General features: G+C 40.5%; 1 protein-coding gene across 2 annotated transcripts; it reads left to right on the top strand.

Annotated features, from left to right (window-relative positions):
* The first annotated feature begins 373 nt into the window (after window positions 1-373).
* CAAP1 (caspase activity and apoptosis inhibitor 1) lies at window positions 374-24,770 on the top strand. Of its 2 annotated transcripts, XM_080986634.1 has the most exons (7): window positions 374-774; window positions 2,297-2,497; window positions 8,788-8,872; window positions 10,220-10,298; window positions 14,992-15,065; window positions 16,771-16,808; window positions 22,504-22,863. In XM_080986634.1, exons 1-7 carry the CDS (start codon window positions 649-651, stop codon window positions 22,633-22,635), a joined length of 735 nt encoding a protein of 244 aa, XP_080842760.1. In that variant the 5' UTR covers window positions 374-648; the 3' UTR covers window positions 22,636-22,863. The 2 variants fall into 2 exon arrangements, with proteins under 2 accessions (XP_080842760.1, XP_080842759.1); XM_080986633.1 differs by lacking the exon at window positions 16,771-16,808 and having other exon boundaries at window positions 510-774; window positions 22,504-24,770.
* Window positions 24,771-25,295: the final 525 nt, after the last annotated feature.

The raw sequence follows: 25,295 nt of genomic DNA, 5'->3' as shown, positions 1-25,295 counted from the left end.
TTCTTTTCCACATGAAATAAGGTGGGTATTTTTATGATATTATATTACATTATATTATATGTTTTATTTTATTGAAACCTAAAGGATCCTATTTTCCACATGAAACAAGGCGGGTATTTTTAATTATATTATATTATATTATATTATATTATATTATATTATATTATATTATATTGAAATCCAAAGGATCCTATTTTCCACATGAAATAAGGTGGGTATTTTTATTTTATTTATTTTACATTACATTATATATTTTATTTTATTGAAATCTAAAGTATCCTCTTTTCCAGATGAAACAAGACGGGTATTTTTATTTTATCATTTTATCGTTTATCACTTATTTCCCACATGCAATAAAGGCAGATTCGAACACCACCTGCCTCCACTTCTGCCCCAATCTCTCCCTCTCTGGACCAGCTGGAACCGGAACCTCCGGACTCTCCACAACGGGCCACTCTGCTCTACCTCTCTTCACTAGCTCTACGTTGGCTGGGCGGCGCGGGTGACGTCGTCAAAGCGCGACGCACGGACGCACGGCGGGCGAAGGCGTCGTCGGGCCGCTGATATATTACGCCGCCGACGCCCCGCTCGCTCGCTCTGTGACGAGAGGCTCGCGGGAAGAGGGCGCGGCCGACTCGGGTCGCCGTCATGACGGGGCGCAAGTTTCCCAAGGAGAAGAAGCGGCACCGCTCCCGCCTGGGCTGCCTGGAGGAAGAAGGCGGAGGCAGCGAGAGGAAACGCCGGAGCATCGAGCCGCTTCAAGGCCTGGCCGAGGTAACCGCCGCCTGGGCCGCCCTGAGGGAAGGCGGAGCCGGTATGCGCATGCGCAAGGTGCCTTTGCGACCACGCCCCCCGCGCGCTTCTTATAGTCGTTTTCTAAAAGCCCTGGGAGTGGACCTTTCAGTATTTGTAAAGCACAGCTTACGTGGATGGCACTTATTATTATTTTATTTTATATTACGTTTGGATTCAGCTTCATGAGATTTTTGAAGCAACGTCCCCCATATTCCTGGACTTGTGTCTATTTGCTATGAACAGCTGTTCCGTTTACTTGTTTGCGACCCAGTTTTGGTCCTAGAGTAACCCAGCTTTATACAGAATCTGTATAAAGCACATCACAAGGTGGAAACCCAAAATGGGGGGGGGGGGCTTTACAAAAATCAAATAAGAACTACCAAAAACGTTTATATTGAAAATTTGAGTGGTGGTGGTAAAATAATGAATTGCTTTGATCAATTTGACTAACAGCCTAGCAAGGTTAACAGTTTTGTCTCCAACTACCGTAACTATTATTATTATTATTATTAATATATTATTTATACTCCACCCATCTGGGGGGTTTCCCCAGCCACTCTGGACAGCTTAACTGTGGAGCATAATCATCCCCATGTTTTTTTTTTACTCCAGTAACTTCTAATCACAAACGTGACTGTCCGCTTCTCAATATGGTTCTGCTTTTAGTTGTCCTGATTAAGAGCCACTGACAGACCTAACCTGCATCATGAATTTGTTAAAAGATCTTTTTTAAGTTAGAAGGAATCACTATTTTTTGCAAGTAAGTTATTAGTACATTAATTGTATGCTACATGAACCTTCTTAAGATCTGGCGTTAGGGAGCAGCTTTCTGACCAGTCCTATGCATGTTTACTTTGAATTAAGGCTTACTCCCAAGTAGGTTTGCAACTTTAAAAATATGATCCAGATACTCAAATTTCACAGCCATGAATTCACAAGGTGTCCACAGGCCAGACTGCTATATCTTGAGTTAAACCTCTTGCCTGTAATTGTGATGACAGTACCAGCCTGCTTTACAGGGCTGGTGTGAGAAGAACAGAGATAGTAACCAAAGTGCTTTGAATGTGTTGTTTCATCCCCCCTGCCCCCCCCGAATGTATTCTCAGTTCCTTTTACTGGGTGGCATAATATTTTGAGAGAGAACTATCCCCGTGGATTTCCTTTTGCAGCATTCACCTGTAAACTTATTTGCTGACTATATGATCTTTCAAGTAACTTCAAAATGCAAAACTGAACACCAACTTTATGGAGCATCTTAAACATTGCATTTGTATTTTAGACTGCATTATTAGGAGCCTATATAAGAAGCTTCATTGATTCAGGCTGTAATCGTATATCCTGGGAGTAAGACCCATCTAACCTTGTGGGACTTACTTCTGAGTAGACATGAAATGGCTTGCACTGTTCCTTCTGTAGTCAAAGCTTAGTTGCCGATATTACTACATAAGCAAGTGTTTTGTGTTGGGTCATGATTGAATCAGTTTTCTGTGTCATCATTTAGGAAACAAAATGTACTACACAAATTCCAGAAAATGAGGATGTGGAAGAAGAATCCAGTGACCTAGAAGAAGGTGGATTAGATCTCAGCGTGCAATTGAAGCCAGTTAGTTTCTACATCACAGATAAGAAGGAAATGCTACACCAGTGCTTTTGTATCATAGGAGAGAAGAAAGTGCAGAAAATGCTGCCTGATGTCTTAAAGGTACTGAAATATATCTATTCTGGCAAATTTTGGAGAAAGCTGAACCGTTTCAGCATTTATCAGGAATAGGAGTGATCTGAATGCTCTATAACAAAGGTTAAGCCTCTTGCTATATGCTCTGGCTTTTATTTATTTATAACCACTCTGATACCATCTAACCCTGCTTCTTCATTCTACAGTTAAAATATACTCTTTTATCAGGATTGAAAAAATATTTCAAAAATTAAAGGTGTGCTGCCCTGTTGGCTCTATAGAGGTTGCTTAAATTCCATTCAGTGGGTTTTCAGTAGCTTAACTGCACATAGTGTAATAGTCATTATCCTTCTGTGGACATCTGTACAGTAGAAATTAAACAGTATATATTTATTATAAATTTATTACCCTGACATGTGCAATTGGCTAGCTTTTGAGATAGTAAGGAAACTCTGAAAGGTTTTGGTGCTTCATTGGAAATGGGACATTTCTGTTACGCACTGAAATCCTTAATTTTAATTAGAACATTGCTATGGTTATTTCCTTGATCATTTTATTTTTTCTTTAATTATGGCTATGATACTGGATGTATATTCAGTCATACCTTGGTTCTCCAATGGAATCTGTTCTGGAAGTCCGTTCAACTTCCAAAAACGTTCAAAAACCAAGGTGCGCCTTCCGATTGGCTGCAGGAGCTCCCTGCACTCAATCGGAAGTCACGGAAGCCGTGTCAGACGTTCAGCTTTCAGAAAACGTTCACAAACCAGAACACTCACTTCTGGGTTTGTGGCGTTCGGGAGCCAAAACGTTCGAGTCGCAAGGCATTTCAGAACCAAGGTACGACTGTACATGCATAGATTCAATTAAAAATACAGTGGTGCCTCGCAAGACGAAATTAATCCGTTCCGCGAGTCTCTTCGTCTTGCGGTTTTTTCCGTCTTGCGAAGCACGGCTATTAGCGGCTTAGCGGCTATTAGCGGCTTAGCGGCTATTAATGGCTTAGCGGCTATTAACGGCTTAGCAGCTTTAAGAAAAAGGAAACAAACATGCAAGAACTTGCAAGACATTTCGTCTTGCGAAGCAAGCCCATAGGGAAATTCGTCTTGCGGAACGACTCAAAAAACGCAAAACCCTTTCGTCTAGCGAGTTTTTCATCTTGCGAGGCATTCGTCTTGCAGGGCACCACTGTATAAAGGGGTCAGATTTACTTTTTAAGGAGCCATGCTTGTATTTATATTTTAAATATTTATGGAAGGTGTTATTATCCTGCTCTTTAACTGTACAGGCTCCCAGAGTTTATGTAAGATCAATAAAAACAAGCCTTCCTGCAGGCTTACAGTCTACAAGACATGACACAAAAGGGAAAGGGAATAAGGAGGGAAGAGAAAAATCAGCACCCATTCTTAAAGTCACAAAGTAGTTCCACGTAGTGTGGAAACAGCTCAGGGAAAGAAGGCTAGAATATACAATAACAAACAAACAAACAAACAAATACATGCATACATGTGTCACACTACATTGCCGTAAAGAAGGAACCTATATCCAAATTTGATGTTTAAATATCGGCTTTCGCCAGCATAATGCCATGGCTTACGTTTTAGAATGGCACAATTTTCCACGTTGGGACTATCAACTAACTAGAGAATTTTTAGTTGATGCATCTTCTTTTTTTTAGTGGGTTGGTTGATTGATTATTGCTAAAACGATTTGCAGTTTAACAACATTTAATGTAGGTATCTTTCTAAGAAACTGAAAGTGGAGTATGATAATTTTATAATTTAGTAACTCAGGAATTCCTAAATTCTGTTGTTCAAGAGCACTTCTAATTTGCCCTGTGTAATGCATTAGAGAAATGCTTCTGTGTGCCCTAAGTGCCCTTCTTGCCACAGAAGAGGTAGCACCTCAATTCTCTGCATGAGTCACTAATTAGGGGCTGCATTTTCCCAACCAGAAGGCACACTGAGAAAGTGACTCCCATAGAGAGTGGGTTCCTCCACTGGTAAGTGCTACTTATTATTAGTGTTTCATTTGGGTTAAGTTTTGGGTTAAGTAGCTGAGTATGTCTCAGCTACCATTGGTTTATGAAACATTGTAATAAACAAAAGCTGCTTCACATTGTTGAAAGGAAACATGTGAGTCCATTTTTCTTTGAGTGTTACAGTAGCACAGGAGAATTTGAATAGCCTTAAAAATGGGCATGTGCCCTCAAAACCCCGCCAATTAAAATGTACTCTTGCCTATTGAAATGGTATTGCACTGATTAATCAACCTAAGCTTTAATTGATTAACTTGCCAATTAAAACTTGCAGCTATATTCAGTGTGTATCCTATGCACTTACAAGCTAGTTCAGCAAGTACTGAGATCAGACTGCTACAAAGGCTTTCAGAGTTTATATATTTGTGTATGTGTGTGTTTTAATAAATACTGTTGTAGAGCCCTCGGAATGAAGCAGGCTGCAAATGTAAATAACCTTAATTACTGTGGCATATGGAATAATGTAGTATATAATTATAGCATTTCCACAGGGATGTTGAAATTTTTCTTTAATTGGACATAACACCATCAGAGATGAGTGTGGCAGCCTGGCAGTTTATAAATAAGTAATTTATAATTAAAAAAGAACACTACTCCCAACAGACTTAAGACATCCTTGCTTGAAAATAAAGCAACTTGAAGTTGGGGGCAGGCAGGATTTAAAAATAAAGTAAAAACCACACAATAAGTATTCTGGCTATTTATAAGAATATCATAGAATGCTCCAGTTGGCAAGAAAAGCACGTATGTTCATTTTTATGATATACTAATCTTGTCTCAACATTTCTGGAGAAAAAGATTTTGTAAAATTTGGACTGGGAACAGAAACGCTCCCTTAACCATGCTGTTTTTCTTGTAGTTCATCCCTAGGGCTGCAGAGCAGATTCCATAGCAACACTTTGCCTGCCAGCTACACTGAGCTCCTCTTCCACTGCAGACACCAGGTCTGGCCTAATACATTTTGGCACCTGAGGAAAACTACAAAACGGCACCTCCCCCCTCCAGGGCAAAGAGGCTGCTGTATAGGCGGCATAGCAGGGCTACAGAGGAGAGAACAGATCTGGCTTCCAAGGAATGTGCTACAGCCATTGCTGTTACTGCGGCAGCGGGCTATGCATTGCTTGGAAGCTAGATTTGCTGCCCTCTACCACATATCCTCTCAACATTTCTCAAGTGAAAACAGGGATGTCCTATTAATATTAGTATCAATTTATTTATACCCCATCCATCTGACTGAGTTGCCCCAGCCACTCTGGGTGGCTTCCAACATATATAAAACATTAAACATTAAAAAAACCTTCCTTATACAGGGTTGCCTTTAGATGCCTTCCAAGGGAGTATGTATATCTCCTTGGCTCGGGTTCACATAACTCCAATACCTTCCAACATTCCTCAGATGAAAATAGGAATGTCCCAAGGGAAAACAGGACAGATCAAATCAGAAACCAGGGAGGGTTCTCTAAATCTGGGACTGGCCCTGGAAAATAGGGACACTTGGAGGGTTTGCTACCACCTGAGGCAGTTGACCCACCTTGCCTCATGGGTGGGCTGGCCCTGGTAGACTCCATAGAGCAGCCTTGGAAATGTTGCTACCTCCCAAATGTTTTAGTTAGTCCTTGTTCTCCCATGTTCCCATGTTCATGGCCTTAAAAGCCTGTGAAGAGAAATTTGTAGGAACTTCTCAGCCTACTTGGAAGTAATCAGACAAGTGGCTGTTTACAAGTCTACCATAGATATGGGATTATGTAGAATCTTGACTCCATCAGGCAAGGAGTTCGGGAAGATGGGAATTGCTGGAAATGCTAAAACACTGTTAACTCAGTCAGATTTTTGTTGTATGCAGCCAGTGTCTATTACAATATCAATCACACACACAGAAAGACAATTCAAGATAAGTTTAAAACATTTCAAATTTTAGAACTGCAAATGATTGAAACTTAAAATTATAACCCTCCCCAGATAATTTAGATTTTTAAAAATCTCCTTGGCAGAGTCAACACTGCTTTGGATCTGTAACGTAGCCCATAGCTCTACATGTGCAGGTAGTATGAATGTTATCCTTTAGATTACAAAGTTGTATACATCAGCTTGCAGCCCTATGTTTTTGAAATAATCTGATTGACCTTCTTAAAAAAACTTTGAATGAATAGAGGAATCTTCCTAGGTGGATTGTATAGGGGCAATAAAAAATACAACACACAATTTCTTCAATCTGGCCTGATCAACATACAGAAAGATGGTCATATGTTGGCTTATTAAATAATTTACTGGTCAGCTGTTCTGTGTACATAGTTCAAAATCTGAACTGGGTAAATGCATGTCTAATGGGGGGGGGGGATTAATTCCTGCAGGAAAGTAACACTTTTTGTGATCAGAATCAATTTTAATGTACCAGAGTGAAGACTTGGAATTCTTTACATGTTCAAAGTCCATTTAGGCATCTTTAGCAGAAATTACATCATGGGTCTCATGGTAGGAAATATCAACCAGTTGGCTGTGTCCACTTTTGTGCTGCAGACCTGGGAAGGTTGGTCATAAGTCAATACGTTCCTTGGCCTGCAAAAAATTAGCTACTCCTCTTATTGATGATGCCGATCAATGGAGTCAAAGGCAAATGAGGGATTAATAAATGTGACATACTGCTTTTTTGAGGGACCACTAACAGCTGGATAAGGTAATTCAAAACAGAACATTGATCTGCAATGCTATGCTTCTTGGAAAAGCCAGCCTGCATCGGGGAAGGAGCCTGGTACTTCATTGTTCTAACTTCTCAGATCTTCTCAGGAACATCAACAAAACTTACTGGTTGAATTTTATTTTCTCTTCACTTAACTCTTCCAAAAAAAGAAAGAAAAGGGAAGCACATTTTAATAAATCATACAAGAGTTTGAAGTGGGTTTAAATCTTAGGGTATGATTCTATGATTCTATTCTATGATTCTATGTAAGGGAAACCTTGGTTAGCCTTAATCACAGTTAATTTGATGCTGGCAAATGATAAAATTTAATTCCAGGAAGGGGTAGTGTTACAAGAAAGTGTGTTTCCAAGGCTGGTGCCTCATAACACTTGTTACATTATATCTGTATTAGCTCCGTTTCTCATAATTAAAGTTTAAACTACCTGTATAATTTTTCATGGGCTGGTCCACTAAAATTCTCTGTCAAGTGTAAAGTACGAACAAGAAGTCTTCTGAATGATTTTTATGAAAAAGAATGTATTAAAGGTTTAAGAGTCTTATGGCACAAGACTTTTCTTTTGCTGTAGCAGACTTAACACAGTTACCTACCGGGAGTGAAAACATAGATACCGAAAGCCTTATTAGGGTGAGAGTGATATTTTTCAGAAAGTTGTATTTCTTCTTCTTCTTTTTACTCAAGCAATACTAATGAGAAACAGTGACTGGAATAATCCATATCCAACTGCCAGCATTAGGGAATTTGAGAAGTGCCCTTGGGTTGTATTTAATTGTATGCCCCCACTGACAGAAGGCTGTTTGATCCAGCAGAAACGTCCATGAGGTGAAAAAGAGGGGAGAGGTAATTTTTGCAGTTTCTTCCTTTCTCCTGCAATCCCCTGCTGCGCTTGCCACATCATTCAAAGGGTCCGCCAGCGCTCTTGAGCAGATTGGGGTATGTGCACAGGGGGCTACCCTTTATGCCAACATACGCCCCTGCTGGATTAGAATGCCTTCCGTCAGAGGAGAGGCACAACTGGCTGCAATGCCTGCCTTGCGAAACCTAAGAAGAAAGCCAGGGTTCAGATCTGGCATACTTTGCTACTTCCTTAACATTGTCTTTTTGCAAAACCGTCTTAATAAAATTTCTAATTCAGATCATAATGTTTTAAGTTTCGGTTTAGTGTCCAGATTGTATGTACCTGGCCGGGGAGGGCGGGGTACAAATAAAAAACTGATGATGATGATGTTATTATTATGTTGTTGTCGTCTTTATTAAAAAAGAAAGGTGAAATTCAAACAAGCACTAAAGAGATGACCTGCCACTGAACGGAGTGGTCTCCCCTCTTCCCCAACCTCTCATTTTGGAAGTTCTCCCAACTCTTCCAGAGACAGGACTCATCCTGTTGGCTCCTGCTAGCTCAACTAGTTGAATCTGGCCCTTAGTGCGTAACTAGTGTTAGAAACTCACATATAAAAGCTAGGTGCCAAATGGCACCTTAAACCAGGATTGCTTGGTTGCATGTGGCTGATAGTCAGGTACAAAATGCGCATGCCATCTGGCTAATTGCAGGCACCGTTTATAACAGTCCCACCTCTTTTCTGTAGGGCTGTTCGATAGAAGAAATCAAAAGGCTTTGTCTTGAACAGTTGGAGCTCCTGTCTGAGAAGAAGTTATTGAGAATTCTTGAAGGTAGGCAATACTGTATCATATTGGAGCTCCTAATGAACACCAAGTACATGGATGCTTGATTGTATACTGTATGTTTCACTCTATAAGACGCACCACACCACAAGACGCACCTAGTTTTTGGAGGAGGAAAACAAGAAAAAAAAATTCTGAATCTCAGAAGCCAGAATAGCAAGAGGGATCGCCGCGCAGTGAAAGCAGCAATCCCTCTTGCTGTTCTGGCTTCTGTGATAGCCGTGCAGCCTGCATTCGCTCCATACGTCGCACACACATTTCCCCTTTTTAGGAGGGGAAAAGTGAGTCTTATAGAGCAAAAAATACGGTATGTAGCAGAGAAGCATGGCCATTACCTAGAAGATAGATTGGAAGAGAAGCTTTGAGCAAATGAGGGCAGTCATGACTTGGAACCCTGTTATAGAGAGACTTAAAATTAATGGCTACAGCATTCAGAGGAGCTGCTCACAAGAGATCTACTTGTGGTATTAGGCTTTCCTTTTTGCTCTGAGGACTGGAAAACCAGCCCCCATAAGCTTTCCATCAGTTATCTACATTAATGAGCATTGCTTAATTTTTTAGAATAGTTTTAACTCCTTGTTAGCTACCCTTTTAGCTTTAGTCCTGAACTTCTCTTACAGAAGTTGCCCAACGTTTTTAAATGTGTTGCTGAATATATGTTTTATCTATAGACTACTCAGAGCTTTAGTATGAGAACAGGTCCTTGAACAGACTCTGTGGCCTGTATTACATATTTGTGTGTATGTGTTTTTGCATAAGAAAAAGGAATACCTGTTTTCTGTACAAATGCTCCTACAATAGTTTAATATAAATGGCTGTGTTGTAAGAGAAGATAGGGTTAATTTTATATTATTCCTTTGGCAAAGACTCTTGAGCTGGGTGGCATTTTTTTCTCTTACCCGAGTGACAGAAATTTCCTGGGGAAACCTTTTACATGAATTCTTTTTCCTTGTGGTGAAAGTACTGAAGACTTACTCTGTGTTTGTAATAGTTGTTTGCTTGCAAAGATACCAAGTTAAGCATGGAGGTGCAGAGAAGCAGCCAGACACTTATTGCTGCTCGTTGAAGCATCGTATCCCCCGTACCCCAGGCTCTCCAAACAATATAGCCTTGGGACGTGCTATGGTTCCTTACCGCCAGCCATCTTCAAAACTCAGGCCACTGTCTCCCTCACAGACTACAGCTCCAAATGGTTTCTGTTGAGTACCTTAGTCAGGCAGGTGGGCTGTGTCTCTTCATTTGACAGTCATAACAGTATTTACTGATGCATGTATTAATGAGGCAGAAAAATGCTACCACACTGTATAGCATCTCACATTGACGTTGTATTTCAAGGTGAGAATGAAAATGACTCCGACAGTGATGAAGAGGCTAATGGTGGGGAAGAGAAGACAGCAGTTGAATCTATCAGCCAGTAAGTAATTGTAATGAGCAAATTTAATTTAACTGTCCTCTGAGAGTCTATTTAAAAGTTTGTGCTGACAATTTCGTTTTGAAGTGTTGGTGAAATCCCAGATAAACCCATGGTGAAATCTTGGCTGAACCGCTGCAAAAACTCTGGGGAAAATTTGCAAAACATTAGTGAAATGAAACTTCAGGTGAAACTTGCGTGAACCTTGCTGAGCATTTGTAAAAACCCAGTGAGCCTTCGTAAGATCCCGTTGAAATGTTAGTTAAATTGGCAGAATCTTCTGAAACCCAAAGTGCCTTGAACAGAGAATCCTAATTGTATCCTCCATCAGATCCTACGGTACAAAGGTATGTATACAGCTGCTCTTAAATCACGGCATAAAGTAGGAAAACCAACCAAATCCAAGACTGTTTGCACACAGGCAACCCCTGATTTGGGGGGGGGGGGTTGCATTTGGGTAATTGTGTGTGCTGATGTAGCCTGTTCCATGCTCTTCCTGGTCTGAAAATGTCACACATGTTCAGGGTCGTGCGTGCTTTGAACATATGCAAAATGGGAGTTGCCTGTAATCAGCTTGTTGCCCATCCCATGGCTGCAAATAGGATCTTTTTGTTTTAGGTTGGCTGTTAATTGCTAGGGTTAAAACAGCGTGGAGAATTTTGATTCATTTTGTTATGTAATAGGGTTGGGAGAAGGCAGAAGTTCTTGGGTTACCAAGCCTCTTTTCGGTGGCTGCTTGTTAGTAGCATAGTATGGGTCCTTCTTGGTGGGAATCAACATTTAAACGGCAGTTTTTACAGTTGCCTGGGAGTAAACCCCATTGAGCTCAGTGGGGATTACTTCTGAGTAGAAATCCACGTGATTGTGCTGTCAGTGTGAACAAGATGTACTAAGTGACTCGCATATCAGCTAGTTATTTCGGTTAATACTAAGCATCTAAAAAAGAGCATCTAATCTATGCAACATTTGGCCACAAGATGGCAGAAAATGCATGTGTATTAAGAGTTGCGCCATTACATCAAGAAGCCTTTTTATGACAGCATAAGAATTGCTCAGTGACAAAGTGTTTTGGACAGCAGATTGTCTGTATTAGTATGTGTACCTTTCTACCGAAGTGGTTGATATCAAGCAGGTACCACATAGTTTCTGCTGCTAGTTTTGCAGTGCACTGTTCAGGGGTCAGAAAACTTGGTACAGCTCATATGTTGAAAATCACCATTTCCATGACCAGTATTTAAAATAAGCTGCATAATTGGAAATCAAGAACTTGTTGTTGAGGCTCTTGCCAAATGAGCAATCCTGATTCCTGAACGAAATTTGGCAGGACAACTCCGGACAGCAGGAGCTTTATTATCCTAGAGCAGATATCCTTTGATACATTTTCCTTCTGCAAATCAGATGACTGTGCCAGATCATCCCCGTTTGCCAATGAGCAATACTTGATAACAGCATTATCACTCATTTAGGAGCTGATGTCTTCATCCTGTGGTTGGTTAGGAATGAGGGGTACGAATGCCAGGGACATGATTGCCAGGTTCCTTTTCCTGTAGTGCGCTGGGTCTGTACCGATGCTCAGGGTTGTACACACCTTGCGCCAAACAGCTTCAGATATTCTGGATAGGGATAAATAAAATTTTGTGCCAAGGAAGTTTCAGCCTGTCTGCCCAGCCCAGCACCCAGGTGGGGATGCAAACCAATTCCTCCTCATTCATCCAATGATTGATTTGATGAACAAGGAGAGGCCAGTTTGCATCCCCATCAGCTGTGGGAGGAGAGTTTCCTCTTCCGCTCTGCTCATCATGTATTTTCCCAGTGAGTTGGCCAAAGGTGAATATAGCCTTCTGGCCAAAATGCTTGCTGTAGCCTAAATCCAACTTATTTCCCCACATTTGGTGCTCTTTCATGACTCTGCTTCTCCTCATAGGTTTGAAATTTACTTCTGAAACCTTAAAGGCTTGAAGTTTAGTTGCTGTTGTTGTTTTTTGAATGGAAGCCAATGTTTCATTCTGAACCCAGTATCAATTTTCTCCTTCATAATCATGAAATGATTGCTGCCCTGCACACACGCACACATCTATATGTTCTGCGTAAATGTCTTAATATCTGTAATAATTTCATAGGTTTGGGGGTTCAATAGGAAAACTTTGCCTTGAGGGCTGAATCTGTAGCAGCACCTGGTACTGAACAGAAGTGAATTGAGATGAGAGGAGCCCATTGGAATATTTGGCAGCTTCCGTATTAAGTTAGTCAAGGAGGCTTGTGGAGACAAATACAGGGGCATCAGGAAAAAGGTTTCCTCTTTGTGGACAGATAGATTATTTTTCAGGGATCTGGTTAAAAATGAATCACTTATATATGCACCCCCATTTAAAAAAATTATCTTTAATCATAGTTTAGTTACAATACTTAACAGAGGCGGACACACGCCATTAGAGCTAAACCTCTGAAATGTAAGTTAGGATGACACTAACCTTGTAATGTTAAATTTAACTCCTCCCTGCAAGCTGGATGCTTTGATTGTGTGCATATTAACATAATACGTACATTACAAATTTTAGACAAAGTAGCTGAGGTATGAAATTGGTTAGATGAATATAAAATAATTTTATGGCTAAAATGCTCATTAAACTCAACAATTGGACTTGCCTTCCATGATTTTGAAATCCTGTGGAGAGCTGTATCCTGTTTCCTCAAGTGTGTCTTACAATCTTTCATTTGCTTTCATGCTTTGTATAAAGACAGTTGAACATCATGGCGAGATGGCAGATGAAATGTCATCCTTTTTAGCACTTTCTGAGTTATTTCCCCATCCTTTGAAACAGAAAGCAATGTGTCAAATTTTGGTGAGAACGTGTAGAAATAGCTAAACCAGCATCACACCATCCCACCCCAAAATGTGGGTTCAGTGATCTTTTTATCATTTTTGTGCAGATTGTGTAATACGCAAGGCTGTTTTGAAGATTTGCCCTCTGAAGTCTGGGAGTTTGGCGGCACCTTGCGGTTTTGCAGGTTGCATCCTTGCCTTGCTCTTCTTTTTTAATGATCCAGTGGGTTCATGTCTGAAAATACCTTTTCCCCTTTTCTGTCAGAGACTAGATTACTTTTAAAATTAATTCTCAGTAGTGTGGTTGTAGTATTAATCTCAGCAGTTATAAATACATTGCTGTGCAGCAGTGTTGATGAACACTGTAAGTAGAGTTAGGATCTGCTGTTTTGTGGGGCAAATTCCTACGTGTAATCCCTCGGCAGGGCTTCTGTGCCCAGTTCCCCTATTGTCCACAGGTTTTCTCTGTGTGTTTCTGCAGTTGCCTTACTGGGGAGCTCTTTCCTCCTATTGATGTTTTTCAAAGAACTTGCTCTCCAGATTCTTCCCCTGATAGCAGTGGCATCAACCAAAGATACTTCACAGTTAGGGTCTCTGTTGTTGATGTTCTGTATCTTTCACAAGCACAGATGTTTTCAGGGGTGTTTGGGGGTTGTCTTTTTCTTTCTTGTTCTTCAGCGAGGTTCTTCTTTTGGAAAAACAGCGGTGGCAATTCTGGGGAAATGGACAAGAAATGCATCGTTTTTTGGCACTGTAGCTCAGCAGTAAACCACATGCTTTGCATTAAGGTGGTCTTGGGTTTGACATCTACTGGTGATAATCCTGTAGGAAAACTTGGATGAGCCAGTGGTCTGGTTTGGTATAAGGCAGCTCTGGGGATACAATACTTTCCAAGTTTTCAAAGCATTTAACATAACTTTTATCTCAGTAATCCTTACAACTATCCTGCAAAGCAGATTCCTTATTAATCTTTAGGGGGTGAGCTGTGTGAAATAAACAATGGAGTTCTTGACAGAGCCAAGATTTGAACCTAGAACTTGTAGCTCCAGCTCTTGTCACCTTAATTCAGCATATCTCTGTAGGTTACCGGCTTGATCAGACAACTCCAACTAGGTGGTTCTTCTCATTGGAAGGCAGGAGTTAGGCTGGCATTTCAGAAGAGGATGTTTTCCTTGCCTTAAAGGTAAAAAATTAAACATGTTCCTTGCCTTAGAACATGTCTAATTTGGATTGCTCCACCACACTGAGGGGGAAAGTAAAATCGACACTTGTAGGGTTTTTTTTGTCTTTAGGATTTATGGTTTATTTACGAATGCATACTGCCTGAGTCCACAATGGAGGAATTAGTTGAATTTTCTTCTCGGGCTTCGTGGAGTTATTTTGCTCTGCCTTTGATAAAAACAAGATCTTGTCACATGGTAGGGGAAATATTGGTATAGCTTTGGTGGTCTGGTGAGTTGTGTATTGGGCTAGCCAGAGATGTTTTCTTGTCCTCAAAACAAGGTTTTCTGTAACACTCAGTTTCTGTTCCGTTTACTCTTCTTGGGTGCAGTTAAAACTGATTTCTGATTGAGAAAAATTGACATATTCCTATAGTTGTGTCCCCAACTGGGCAGGCACTGCTTACCCTGTAAAGTGATATGATTACATTAACTGGACTAGCCCTGTATCTTTGGGGAAGAGCATTCCAGGCAGCCCTATGAAACTTGAGAAGAAAGGAAATTATCAGTACTACTGCCTAAATAAGCAAGGCCTGCTTCACAAAATAAAGCAAACAATGAAATGTGGGGGCACGAGAGTATGGATATGAAATGCTTCTTTTTATAAACATAAAAGGTATACTAACTGAAATGTATTATTGTTTGTTCTCAGGCAAGACAATAGTATAGATTCTACTTCTTCTTTGAAGGAAGACAACAAACTGGAAGCTTTGGACTCAAAGCAAGGTAGGAACTGCAGAAGGCTTTAAATGTTGCCGCCTCTGCGTTTGGCATTCTGAATAGAGCAGTAGCAATAATGTAATGTTACTTGCCTCGAAACAAATGCTCTGGGTCATCTCTGCAAATACTACATAATAGATTGCAAATGAAACAATGATGCATGATAGAATAACTTTCTTTGGAAGCTATAATTGAATTTCAGACATTAGGAGCCCCTTCTCTAGCTAGTTGTCAAATGAAACCCAGGAGTTTGTCAGCATTTTGGGCAGGCATTTGGGTTGTGCTTTTTTTTTTTTTTTTACATTTTCACTAAACATGACTTTGTGATGCCAGTTCTTCTTTACATCTTTGGCTGTGGATTATGTTTTTTAGTCATTCTAGACTGTAACGAAGATCGAATCCATCTCTGGGTGTTATTTGTACTTGTTGTCATATTTGATAGGAGTAGTGATCCAATCTAGAGTTCCTGACTTTTCCCCAAACCTGTTTCTCCTCTTCTTGATACGTCTTCCCTAGCATACCATCCACCTCTGACATCTTGTTTTACCATCTGAGCAAGGGGTGGGAGTAATGTGTCTTTTTCCAAACCATACAACGACCTCTCAGAATCAAGCTGCCTATTTTCATAGCTGTGCCCTCTTTGGAGGTACACAAGAGTGTGTGGAGGAATGTCAGGGGGCCGTCTTTTATGAGCAGTTTCATGTGGGGAGGCTCAAGCCTTTCCCCTTTGACTCTGGGAGATATAGTGCAGTAGGGTCCCAGATTCAGAGCATTGTTTATTTGGTGCAGTATATAGCAGGAGCTCCCATTGCACAAAGTAACCAAGCTTCCGTCAACATGATGGGAAGGAGCTGCTCCTATTTCTCCATACCAAGGGCAGATTTAATCACTATCCATACTGGTGCCCCTGAGTATACCCCTTTACTTCCTTTCGTGTAAGTGAAAGATTGTCCTTTGTTCCTACAAGAAAAAGGTGCGGTACTTAAGGAAACTATTGGGATGAGGGCAAAATTCGCACTCCATCTCTGCTGTTCGCCCAGGAGCAAGAAGGTTGAAAGGAGAAGAGAGTGGACTTAGGATCACACAGGGAACAAAAGTTGTTGTTTTGTTGGTTGTCTGGGTTTAACCCATAAGCGAAACACCAGTGTGAACCCAAATAGTGAGGTCCTAATGTATTGTGTGGGTTTGTGCCTGCCAACGTTTTCACCTCTTTGCCTAGTGATGACAGGCATGCTGCAAGCCACGGGGAAGGATCATTCTGTATCTTATTGCCACAGGAAATATCCCCAGTAATTACTTACATCTCTTTAGAAAGAAGTGCCCCATTCTTCCTTAAAGATGGTAAAAATAGCTAATAGGGGGAATTGAACTTGATTAAAATGGTCTCATAAGGCAGCCAAGCGATTAGCAGGATGCTGTGACTTTGTGAAGACTGCTTTAAATATTGCTTGTTGCACTCTCTGGAATGACCTCTGAATTGACATGTCTCCTGCAGACTTCCTCTCTTCCTTCTCTGCTATCAGAGGGAATTGATGACTGTTGCAGGTGATTGCTTCTTTGTCCTTTTTATGACTTTATCAGCCACTGGTTTCGTGATGGCTCTGGGCAATGACAACAGTGCTAGTCAGGATGTTAGCTTTTAAAGAGCTTTTTTGAGACTGTGCAGGCATAAATGGTAAAACTTAGTAACTGTTCTTCCTCCACACTGCAGTCTGTGATGCTGAAGATGAAAAGTACGAGAGCCAAGGGGTAAGCAGAAATGAGTGAAAAGTGGTTAAGAAAGAGAAATTAAGTGCCTGGAAATGAATTTGCAATCCTAGTTGAAAGAATAAATACAAGTTATCAAAATGAAAAAGATAATGAGAAAAATGCCATCAGAGACTTTTATTACTATGTAAAATTACAGCTGCAAAAGAAAGGGGGGAAATGAAGCGGTTCAGCTAATTAAACATTTGTTAGGGCAGTAGGGCTATGTGATTATTGTGCATTGTACTTCCATGGAGATTTCAACTCTGTAGAGAGCCCAGGCTGATTGTACCTTTAAGCCTGGTTTAGGTAACTTCTTATTCTCCAGCAGAAGGATAAATGATTTCTATAAAAAATACTTTTGTCTCATTCCCTCGGGTCAGTGCCCTTTCACTTGGATCCGTTGGCCTTTGGCAACAGGAGAGGAGCGTGCTGGAACATTGCGTCTGAACTTTGAACCAGGCTTATTCCGTTGAGAATGTATTCTCACTTTGGAGATGTTCTGTTCACTTGAACAATGCATTAAGTAAATATGGACTAGTGCCCGGCAGCAAAGCAAAAGAATTTCCATTCCTTAATCCTATTGATTCCCATTTCTTTGATCTTTCACACACTTCTCTGGCAAGTTAAAAGCAGTTGGAAGATGTTTTGAGTTCATGCCTGCCTTATTGTAGGCAATGTGTGGTGAAGAGTAAAAACAACGCCTTGCGGATCAAAGTTCACTATTTGATTGTTTTTGAGAACTTCTCCTCAGAAGACTGTGGTGATGACATATTTTGCATAAGTTTCCAACAGCTGCTTTTAAAACCATTGTTTCATAGGTCTTGGTAGACTTGTCAGAGGAACAAGAAACCCCAACTGTGGCCGTTTGACAGAGTTTTATAGCCTTGACCATCTGCCTCATAATTAGACTAATGTAATCTAACTTCTTTCACCTTTTGTTGTTGTGTGCATTTTAAAGCTCATCAGATCAATGCTGTGTTCAGTTGATCTGATTTTGCAAACATACAGCATACTTAATAACTCTTAAGTTGGTCAGGCTCTTATGCAATAATATAGTACACGATTAAAGGTTAGCTTGGCTTTGTTCTCACATTTTCTTGAATCAGTTGTGTTATTCTGTATGTGTTTTTTAAAAGCATGGGTTTTGCTGATTTCCTCATAATATATTTACAGGCTACAATTGTCTATGTATATTTCTAATATTTGTAAAACTGCTACATGTGGAATGGTTTACTTTCTAGTTACTTTATGGAAAGCTGCCTCCTATTTTGCAGAGGAAGAACATTTATTATACATTTCTCTTAGTGTTCGGTATTGATTTTTCTTCCCCCTCCAGATACCAGTTATATCGTAAGAAGTCAAAGAAAATATGCTTTTCTAAAGATTTTCTTCCTTGCTCATAAACACAAGACCCATACACACACAAAGACAGTTGCGATACTTCTTTCTAAAAAGATTTAAAAGCCAGGCTAGAATTTCTAAAGCCTTTCCTCCTACTTTTGTCTTGAGAGGAAAACTAGTCTTCCTTCAGCTCATTTTGGAACCAGCACAGATTAATTTCAGTAGTATGTATTCTGCTGCTCAGTCTTTGTAGAGGACTTGCTGAGAATGGAAAGTACCCAGTATAAAGATCAAGCAGAGAATATTGCCTTTTATGTGTATGGAGAGGTTTTTACTACTCCATCCCATTTTCCAAAATAAACCCTCACATCCGTGTAGCTAGCCTTGTGATACAGTATACTATTATAGCCAAAGGCGCTGAAATATTTAACAGCACAGCAACACGCCTCTAGAATCTAGAAACTTTCATGATAAGCAGAGGCCAGCACATGTATTTCTAGTTCTTTGTTGTCATTCTCATTATAAGGCCAAAGAATGGTGAATAATCCTCTTGGGACTTTTGCAAAAATGAAAATTTGCCTATTAGCAATTTGTGAAAAGCCTGGCAATATCAACAATACAATTCTGTTGCCAAATATGGTATGGACACATCACAAATCTATGACATTCTGGGTGCTGTGGGAGTCTTGGCAGACAGACATTGTTGCATAATTTCTCTGGATCATGGTTCTTGTTTATGACTTAGTGGTTGCCAACCATTCATGCAAGTGTCCGAGGTCAAGATCAAAGTATGGGATTGGGCTGTTCAGTTCCCTGAACCAAGATCCCTCTCTCTCAGTCCTCACCATGCGTCTTTGTCTCACCATCTCCTCCTCATGATCCATCCCACAAAATGTCTCTGTGCACTAAAAATGAGGGACATCTTTGCAGCACACAGATGCACACTGTGGTCTGAATTGCAGCCCCATGCACCTGCTCCATTGGTGACCAAGGAGTAGGCAGTTAGTGGCGGGGGGCTCAGGTTGTGATGCATGGAGCCCCTGCCTGGAAATACATGGAGTTCATTCATTGGATGGAAGGAAAATGAACCCTGATGCCCCTAGAACAAGGTCCACAGGACCCCTGATTCTTCCCCAAACTGCCATGGATCCCTGCTGCACCTGTTACTTACAACGTACTTGCTGCAACTGATGGTTATGAAAGGCTGGAGTAACCTGCTTCCAGATTCTTAGGGGCTACTTCATTCTGCACAAAGTGGCTCAGGGGTCAGAACTATCCACCCTGTAATAAAAGTTGGCATCATCTATCTTCACATTGACAAAGCAGAAGATACTGGGTGGAACCATTGCCATTGCCTTTTTGTAGGTGGGGGAGCTAAAGAAATTAATGTGGTTCCTGAAAGATCCCTGGGGGAACAAGCAGATGGGCGATGGCATTTTGCTTTTCCCTAACAGATATGTTAGCAATATAGTAAAAGTCATGTGAAATGTCCAAAGAATCCATTCTTTCTGTGCAGCTGATTATATCACATCTTGATTAAAATTTGAGAGTCAAATCAACCACCCCTAATTTTAAGGATACCAAGGTTTAATTTTTTGTTATCTGATTAACCAGCATTCCCTTTATAAACAGAGCTTTACTAGGGCTGGGGTTATTTGATCCTCGGGAACTGCAATTCAGAGGCCGCTTTGTATTGGTTTCCAGTATATCAGTGACTGTGGTGCTGATGAGCAATAGTACCAGATCAATAACACTTCGAGCCTTGGAGATTTGAAAGGAGAGGGTAGAAGAGGGGAAACTGCTAAGTTCTGCAAAAGCCGTCCAGTAAAAGAAAATATTTGGGACCAAGTGGGGAAGGGCTAATTAAAAACCAGAATCTCCAAGAAGAAAATGACAGCAGAGTATTGATAAACACATTAATTATTTCAGAGTGTTCTAATCTACTGCTATCCTTTTATTATCATAAATGGCATATAAGAGCTCTCAAATGAATGCCACGTTACTTTAGACTTTTCAGAGTGAGCTGAAAAGCTATCTTGTGTTTTAATCCACACATCAATTTAATACTCTTGAGGTTTCATTGATAATTGTGGAGGCTATTAGTGACATTTATATTGTAGGCAGAATGGATAAAAATGGGCAAGTGTAAACCTTCAGCCTAACCAACTCCAAATCTGTGTATCAAGGCCTTAAACTCTAAGGATTACAGAGAATGTGCATATTCCAGAGGAACGTAATGCCATGGCCTCCTGCAGTAAATTGCGCAAATGAACAGTTGTGTGTTTTATCACTTTGCTGTTGCCAGGCTGCGTGTAAATTCTTGACAAGGTTTTCTCATTGTCTCTTTAAAAACATTGCACATAAAGAATCTCCCAAAGAGCAGCATATTGATCTTTACCATAATAGGCCATATGTCCTTTAAGAGGTACCAATGGGTAAGTAGTCTTTGAATCCAGCTTTTTAATATAGGTAGTGAATTCTGAATTTTGCCTAGGCTATAATTGTCGGTTGGGATGTGTCACAGCGAATGTATTATGCCTCCATACATTGAACAAGGGCTGGTTCATACATTTAAAGTATTTTCTCTGCTGTTCAGCAAAAAGAAGGGGGAAAGCTCATTGAACGGCTTACAGATACCCATAAATCCCTGTCTTCAAGCTTGCAGTCTAAAGGACGCAACTAAAAAAGGAAAGGGATTGGGAGGGAGGAGGAAAAAAGGAAACCCGAGCAGTACTTAGTTGTAGAACTCTTGAAATGGCCACCTGGAATGGAGAGCATTCAAGGAGAGAGGAGGAGCTGAATGTTGCTGATGGCTCAGCTCAGCTGACGGAGAGGTTCTGAAGTCCCATTTCTCCTCTACTGTAGCCTGATGACATGGTTGCTTCTAGGTGCATGTGTGTAATTTGACGTGTCCTCATTTGAATATGTGTGAACTGACTCCATTAGAAAACACTGTGTGGATGGGGTGAGGTGGTGGCACCTGTGTCCATATTGTTGGCTCTGCGATGGCATCTTCACATATTGAGTAAATAATTTGATGCTAGAGCCATTGAGCAATGAATATGTGTGTGTGTGTGTGTGTGAGAGAGAGAGAGAGAGAGAGAGAGAGCCAGTCCTTGGTAGATCAGTTCCATTGATTTGATACAATTCAGTTTCAGTAATTTTTTTCATAGTCACACCCCAGATTTTATGTTCCTCAAGGAAATATACATGCCATTTTGTAATAAACAGCTTATTAAAATTTCATCTTAGGGTGCTATCAGACACATTTCTCCATATCAGATAAGTTTAACACTTTTTACATTTTGTAATGGTTTATTGTGCATTTAACAATTATAAGTAGTGTTAATGGAGAACTTCCAGAGATAAATGATCACACGTACATAGTACCTGAGGACAAGATGTCAAAAGAAATACATGCTTTATTATGAGTATTTGTCATGTCAGATTCAAACTCGTTTCCTTGCATCATGTTCTGTTACATTTTCCTGAAGACCATTGCCTGGGTCCAGAGAAAGGGAACCCTAGTTCTGTGCACCTCAGGGAGTTTGGGGCTTGTGTTTCTAGAACCCTAGTTCACCATCTTCCATGATTTATTTTCCCTTGGAACTGCTGGGATTTCAAAAGCCCGGTGAACTACTGCAGAATGCAGCTTTGGCATTCAAAGGGCCTTTTAAAATTCTCAAACCTTGAGGTCATGTCCAAAGTAGTTCTTTGGATCTCGGCCCATGTTTTTAATCATAATTGAACAAATAGGAACGCTGTAATTGTTTTTGAGATAACTTAAATTGAAACACTTCATTAAAAGTCTTTGCACAGATATCTCTTAATAAGTGTATTGCCACGCTGATATCTGTACCCTCATTTTATTTTGTTGCAAAGTACACAAGAATTTTAGGAGTATTTTTAAACTGCACTTCAGGAATTAAATTCACTTCTAAAATAATAAACAGCAGTCAGCCCCAAAGGCTCCCCACATCAACTTTCATTTTGTAATGCAGAGGCGTCCTTGTGATATAAAACCTTATGACATTTTAATTAGGAAAATAGATCATGCAATTCCATACGATGGAATAAATTTTCCAAGCGCTGCTGCTCTGGTCTACTGCATGTTCTCCTAAATTGGAATAAAAATGCATTAAAACTTGTCTAAATTAGATCAGTCTTAAAGCTGGGGGAGGGGAGGAAAGAGAGAAACTGTTGATTTTAATTTATAGATGACCTTTCCTATACCTTAAATCTATGCAAAGGAGTATTTGTATGCAGAGGAAATGTTTCACAAGATGAAAAGCCAATTTTATTTTATTTTTAAAGGGCTTTTGAATTCTTCCTTTCTGTTAATTTTGTGTTACAGGCAAAGGAGAAGACAGCGATGTTCTCAGCATCAACGCAGATGCATACGACAGTGACATTGAAGGCCCATGCAATGAGGAAGATAATTCAGATGGGCTGGAAAGGACTGTCAGAAGTGGAGATGGTCCAATAGACGACCTCCAGAAGGACATTGAGAAAAGCGTGAACGAGATCCTGGGGCTTGCAGAATCCTCCCCAAAGGAGCCAAAGGCAGCAACTTTGGCGGTTCCTCCAACAGATGATATCCAGCCATCAGCACAGCAGCTGGAACTACTGGAGCTTGAGATGCGAGCCAGGGCTATTAAGGCTCTCATGAAAGCCGGAGATGTAAAAAAATAGCCCCAGGGCTGTTTCATTTGCAGGATGTCTGCATTTGTTCTGATGGGTGTGATGTCGGCTCCCTTCAGTGCTAAAATATATTTGAACCGGTTTTGACATTCCTCATTCAAGCCCTTTGTGTATCCTGACCCATGGCTGAAGAAGTTGGCAGCAGTTTGTCACTGCCATCAGAACTGTGTGACTCTTGCACAAGTGGAGAGGCCTGACGCTGTTCGACTCAACTGGCCATTTTCTCTTTTTGTGTTGGATTTCCCCCCTTCCCTCCCACCGCCCTCAACACGAATTGGGAAATGGTTGTAGATCATATACATCTCTTGCTAAATCTCGGTGCTTTGCAGAATAATTGGGGAACAATGTAAGGCCTTCTCAGGGCTTACTTCAGCATTCTGGGGAGGTTCAGTTGGTGAGAAAGAAACAGACCACCGCTCCTTAGAGATGGAGGCCTATCGGGCATGTATATTGAGAAATCCCTTGCACCAGCAGTTGAGACCCAGATTGCTTGTTTTCGTTGGGTTCAGTTTATGTAGCAAAATATTGTATGCCCTATGCCAAGGGAGCCAAGATGGTAGTGCAGTCTGTGGAGCCCTTAATGGGTCTCGGCAGCTTCTGGTGCCAGCCCATGAGCATTCATAATCTGTGTAGTTTGAACCATAATACAGTTACTGTCTCCCTTTATTTTTAGTGAGTTTAAGTAATGATGTGGGTGCATCCTAAAACACACTCTTTAAAACAAATTTCTGGTGCTTGACTGTAGTTATGTGCGTAGCGTCCAGCTTTCCAGGACATGTTACAAATTCATTTTTAATCCCTTAAGTGCATTGTTAATGTTAAGTTATAGACTTAATATGGTTAAATGTAATTTGTAAACTCAGCCTAGGAAGACCCTTTCCTAGGACTAGATAGGACGTTTTGACAATGCAAAAGTAGATATTTATATGCAGTTGGGGTAGTTGTTACACGTGTCTATCCTGTACATTATAAAGCAAAGCGACTAAGACTTAAAATGTCGGTATCCTGAGGTTTTGTTTTGAAGTAAGTCTGCACTGATTGCAGGTGGAAAAAAGACATATAAAAATTTATGAGGGTGCAAGGCACACCAATACCTGCTGCTTTGAAAACGGCCAAAAAGTGTGGTAGATCAACATGTATTAACAAATACATTTGACTATACATTTCAGTGCATGCTCAGGTTGATAAATTTTTTAAAAGAAAAAATGGGTGGAAGTTCCAGCAGGTTGCACGGTGTGGTATAGCAGGGCAGAGGCAGGCTGGCTAGTGCCTGCTGGTTGAACAATAAATACTCATTTTAAATTGCATTCTTTTGTTCTCCTGCCTCCTTAAGCTTGAATGTTTGGGTTGGAGAAAGGAAGAGCTTGCTGAGCCTAGCATTGAACTGAGTGAAAAATGGGGACCATCAATTTCGTGCATTAAAGACTGGAAGGAAACAGAGTTGGCTTGAATGAGAAAAATGGAGATTTTTCATCTCCTTGGTTGGGGAGCAGAAGGGACAGTTAAGTGAGGGAGGAAATTTGGGGGATAAGGAACTGATCCGGAAATGATGCAGGGAAACTAAGAAGAAAAGTTAATGGAGTTAAATGCCTTTGAGTTTTGGTATAATCAAGGAAGTGTTAATACTGTGTTTTATTTTGTACATGGTTGTTGACACCACTTGGGAATGAACAAGGAAGGCATCTAAGCTTTTTCTTGTGATAGATACCATCTCTGTCTTACTAAGCTCATACATTTCAAATTTTTCACATGAAATTAGAGTCATTGTCAAAACTATCTCTTCAGCTGTGATTTAACAGAAATCTCAGCTGTCAGTACTAGAGTGGTAAAGTGTTGGGTTTATTTCTGAATGTAGAAGCTTCACTGACCATTGTGAATTCTTGAAGCAATAGTCTAGAAAAATAAAGTATCTAAAATATCTCCCGGGCATTCCTTGTATTGATTCGCCACTGGGCGCTGTTTTTTAGCAAGTGGATTTCCTTACGATGTCTTAAAAATGAAGTGCAATTGATTTCACTAAAAAAAAACCACCTCCCCTTCAGCCGTCAGTTATAATAGAGGTATAAATCTAATGACACAACCGTTACATTAACTGTGAATAAATAAATAAATCTGGGGTGTTTTTGGTGATCAGCAAGGGGCATCCCTGACCCCAGATTTTTCCATTTAGCACAGCAGTTGGGGGATATTTGCCGGAGTTCAAATGCAAAGAAGAATGGAGTGAGCCAGTTAGATGCTGCTGAGAATTCTGCCTAATTAAGTTTGTCTCCAGTAATTCTTCTTGTTCTTGACTGCTTGGAGAGCTAGGGATTGCTTCAAGACAGGAGGCAGGTGGAGGACAAAATGAATAAGTAAAGGACAGGTGACGAGATCCTAAACTGCTCTTTGGGATTCAAGAAACATTTAAAGTCAACTGGTTCTAAGAACAGATCCACTGCCACAATG

The sequence above is a fragment of the Podarcis pityusensis genome (assembly GCF_964106645.2).
Source record: "Podarcis pityusensis genome assembly, chromosome: 17".
Lineage (NCBI taxonomy): Eukaryota > Metazoa > Chordata > Lepidosauria > Squamata > Lacertidae > Podarcis > Podarcis pityusensis.
The sequence above is the reverse complement of the archived record's forward strand: the minus strand, read 5'-3'. Positions and strand labels throughout refer to the sequence as shown.